Source organism: Semicossyphus pulcher, unplaced genomic scaffold (genome assembly GCF_022749685.1).
Source record: "Semicossyphus pulcher isolate SPU_LCO1_2020_fin unplaced genomic scaffold, fSemPul1.0.p SCAF_21, whole genome shotgun sequence".
Classification (NCBI taxonomy): Eukaryota; Metazoa; Chordata; class Actinopteri; order Labriformes; family Labridae; genus Semicossyphus; species Semicossyphus pulcher.
In genome coordinates, this window is record NW_027211695.1 from 22,956,232 (window position 1) to 22,960,000 (window position 3,769).

At 41.8% G+C, this 3,769-nt stretch overlaps 1 protein-coding gene across 1 annotated transcript in view; it reads right to left on the reverse strand.

Moving 5' to 3' along the window:
* Positions 1-1,035: 1,035 nt before the first annotated feature.
* nfxl1 (nuclear transcription factor, X-box binding-like 1) overlaps positions 1,036-3,769 on the reverse strand; it is a 21,768-nt gene continuing 19,034 nt past the window's right edge. Inside the window, exons 23-25 of the mRNA XM_069672145.1 lie at positions 1,887-1,964; positions 1,732-1,785; positions 1,036-1,490 (exon numbers count right to left, since the gene is read on the reverse strand). Coding sequence (XP_069528246.1) covers positions 1,296-1,490; positions 1,732-1,785; positions 1,887-1,964 — 327 coding nt within the window. The 3' untranslated portion in view covers positions 1,036-1,295. The remainder of the gene's footprint in view (positions 1,491-1,731; positions 1,786-1,886; positions 1,965-3,769) is intronic.

Genomic DNA, 3,769 nt, shown 5'->3' on the forward strand with positions numbered 1-3,769 from the left:
AACAGTGGGACAGTCCGGCGTCTGTGGTGAGTTCAGTGTCTGTAATAACAGTGGGACAGTCCGGCGTCTGTGGTGAGTTCAGCGTCTGTAATAACAGTGGGACAGTCCGGCGTCTGTGGTGAGTTCAGCGTCTGTAATAACAGTGGGACAGTCCGGCGTCTGTGGTGAGTTCAGCGTCTGTAATAACAGTGGGACAGTCCGGCGTCTGTGGTGAGTTCAGCGTCTGTAATAACATTAGGTCCAATAAAGTAACTCCTTCTAAGGGCCTGTTGCACTGTGTATTTAAGCCTTTGAAGACATGCTGTTCTTTATTAGACAAATATTAAAACATTATCCTGAAATAACGACTTTATTTCTACAAATTAAATCTCACACAATCCCTTCGATTCTCCACACACACAACAAACATTAAAGTTCTAATTTGAAAATGTTTGATTTTTATCGAATCCGTCTTCACACGATTATTTAGATGTTACCCCTTAACTTAAATTCTTCAGATTCTGGAATCTTAAACAACAAAACACAAACACACCTGATTTTACTTGTCATCAGAGAGCACCTCATTCAATGATTAAAAATAGGGTCACTTGTATTCAGGTTCCTCTTTTATGTCTTAAGAGAGCCGAAACACAAAAATATATCAACTTGATCGGAAGTAACTGATAAATTGGTGACTTTTAACTGTCACAGTTTATCAATGACAAACGATTAGTCCTTAGAATCAACAGAAAATCATCCTCGTGATGGTTTCTGTTTTGCTCAGACAGTAAAGACATTTCATGATTTCTCCTTTGACTCTTTCTGGTGTTTTAAAGTGCAAACCCAGAAAAAAATCCCCAGATTATGAAAATAATTGCTGTTGGCAGTCTGCAATAAAATGACACGGAAAATAAGAAAACGTCAGACGAGGAGAAAAATACACAAAACTAAAGTTAACAGTTTAATAGACGAGACAATTCATTGAGAAAATAATGTTGTTGTACTTTAAGCTCACAAAAACCCTGACGACTTTAAGAAGTTGAATTATTTTGAAGGATCTTTTTTTTTTTTTTTTTAAATGAGGGGAAGTTTGTTTTTTGTTGTTTTTTTTGGCATTTCAATGTAAACTTGTTTCTTTTTACTTTTTTATTAAATCACTCTCAACCTCCACCTTCTTACAGGAGGAAACTCAACTAAAACTAGATCATGAAAAGAACAATGAACACGAGGTCTAATCCATGTCATAAAGAGACAATGTAACGAGAGCACAGAGGTCTGCAGAGAAGGTGTGAAGCAGGACGACAGCATCGTGTGTTTCAGGGCGCCGTCAGGAGGTAGTAGACGGCAGCTGACAGCAGAGCTCCACCCAGCGGGACGAAGACGAAGGCAGCACACCTCCACCACCGCCCCATCCTCCCCTGCTCATCATCCACCTCCTCCCTCCTCCCACGCTTCTTACTCCTCCTCCCTCCTCCTCGCTGCTGGCGCTTCTCGAACGCCTCCAGCTCCTCCTGAACACACAGCAGGTACAATCAGCTCCTTTCACGTCTCTAAATGTTTTGTGCACTCATAAAGGCTGAATGACACACACTAAAACTTTTCCATTTGTTTATCGACACATAAAAGACATGGTCGCCATTTTAATGACTGTAATTATAGTTACAGATTTAATTACTGCAGGTGAAACTCGTTAGGTATAAATGATTTCAGAGTCATCAAAGGTTTATGTGCAGGACATAATGTCACACTGACCTGAAGCTTCTTCTGCTCCTCCTCCTGAGCTGCTCTTTGCTCCGCCTCCTTCAGCTACACACACACACACACACACACACACACACACACACACACAGAGGTAAGTGTGTATCCAGGTGTGACAATCTCCACTGTACATATGTGCGTGTGCTTACCTGGCTGACTTTTCTCTGCTGGTCTCTGCAGGCGTCATCACACTGAAGACACTGATCCGACTGAGAACACGGGAACTCCTGCAGGCACGCATGCACACACACACACACACACACACACACAGACACACACACACACAAACAGTCTTAATATGTTCTTCATAACATGGCAGCTGTGCACATTTAATAGGGTCCAACTATCGATGATATTACACTACATGCAAAATGATCTCAATCAGGCTGTTCAAGCTCTTTCTCCATGAGGTAAATGTGTGTGTACATGCAAACGTGTTTCTGTGTGTTACACACTTGTTTCTGTGTGTTACACACTTGTTTCTGTGTGTTACACGCTTGTTTCTGTTACACGCTTGTTTCTGTGTGTTACACGCCTGTTTCTGTTACACGCTTGTTTCTGTGTGTTACACGCTTGTTTCTGTTACACGCTTGTTTCTGTGTGTTACACGCCTGTTTCTGTTACACGCTTGTTTCTGTGTGTTACACGCTTGTTTCTGTTACACGCTTGTTTCTGAGTGTTACACGCTTGTTTCTGTTACACGCTTGTTTCTGTGTGTTACACGCCTGTTTCTGTTACACGCTTGTTTCTGTGTGTTACACGCTTGTTTCTGTTACACGCTTGTTTCTGAGTGTTACACACTTGTTTCTGTTACACGCTTGTTTCTGTTACACGCTTGTTTCTGAGTGTTACACACTTGTTTCTGTGTGTAACACACTTGTTTCTGTTACACGCTTGTTTCTGCTACACGCTTGTTTCTGCTACACGCTTGTTTCTGCTACACGCTTGTTTCTGTGTGCTACACACTTGTTTCTGTTACACGCTTGTTTCTGTGTGTTACACACTTGTTTCTGTTACACGCTTGTTTCTGTTACACACTTGTTGTTGCTACACGCTTGTTTCTGCTACACGCTTGTTTCTGTGTGTTACACACTTGTTTCTGTTACACGCTTGTTTCTGTGTGTTACACGCTTGTTTCTGCTACACGCTTGTTTCTGCTACACGCTTGTTTCTGTGTGCTACACACTTGTTTCTGTTACACGCTTGTTTCTGTGTGTTACACACTTGTTTCTGTTACACGCTTGTTTCTGTTACACACTTGTTTCTGCTACACGCTTGTTTCTGTGTGTTACACGCTTGTTTCTGTTACACGCTTGTTTCTGTGTGTTACACGCTTGTTTCTGCTACAAGCTTGTTTCTGTGTGTTACACGCTTGTTTCTGTGTGTTACACACTTGTTTCTGTTAGACGCTTGTTTCTGTGTGTTACACGCTTGTTTCTGTTACACGCTTGTTTCTGTGTGTTACACGCTTGTTTCTGTGTGTTACACACTTGTTTCTGTGTGTTACACGCTTGTTTCTGTGTGTTACACGCTTGTTTCTGTGTGTAACACACTTGTTTCTGTTACACGCTTGTTTCTGCTACACGCTTGTTTCTGCTACACGCTTGTTTCTGCTACACGCTTGTTTCTGTGTGCTACACACTTGTTTCTGTTACACGCTTGTTTCTGTTACACGCTTGTTTCTGCTACACGCTTGTTTCTGCTACACGCTTGTTTCTGTGTGCTACACACTTGTTTCTGTTACACGCTTGTTTCTGTGTGTTACACACTTGTTTCTGTTACACGCTTGTTTCTGTTACACACTTGTTTCTGCTACACGCTTGTTTCTGTGTGTTACACACTTGTTTCTGCTACACGCTTGTTTCTGTGTGTTACACGCTTGTTTCTGTTACACGCTTGTTTCTGTGTGTTACACGCTTGTTTCTGTGTGTTACACACTTGTTTCTGTTAGACGCTTGTTTCTGTGTGTTACACACTTGTTTCTGTTACACGCTTGTTTCTGTTACACACTTGTTTCTGCTACACGCTTGTT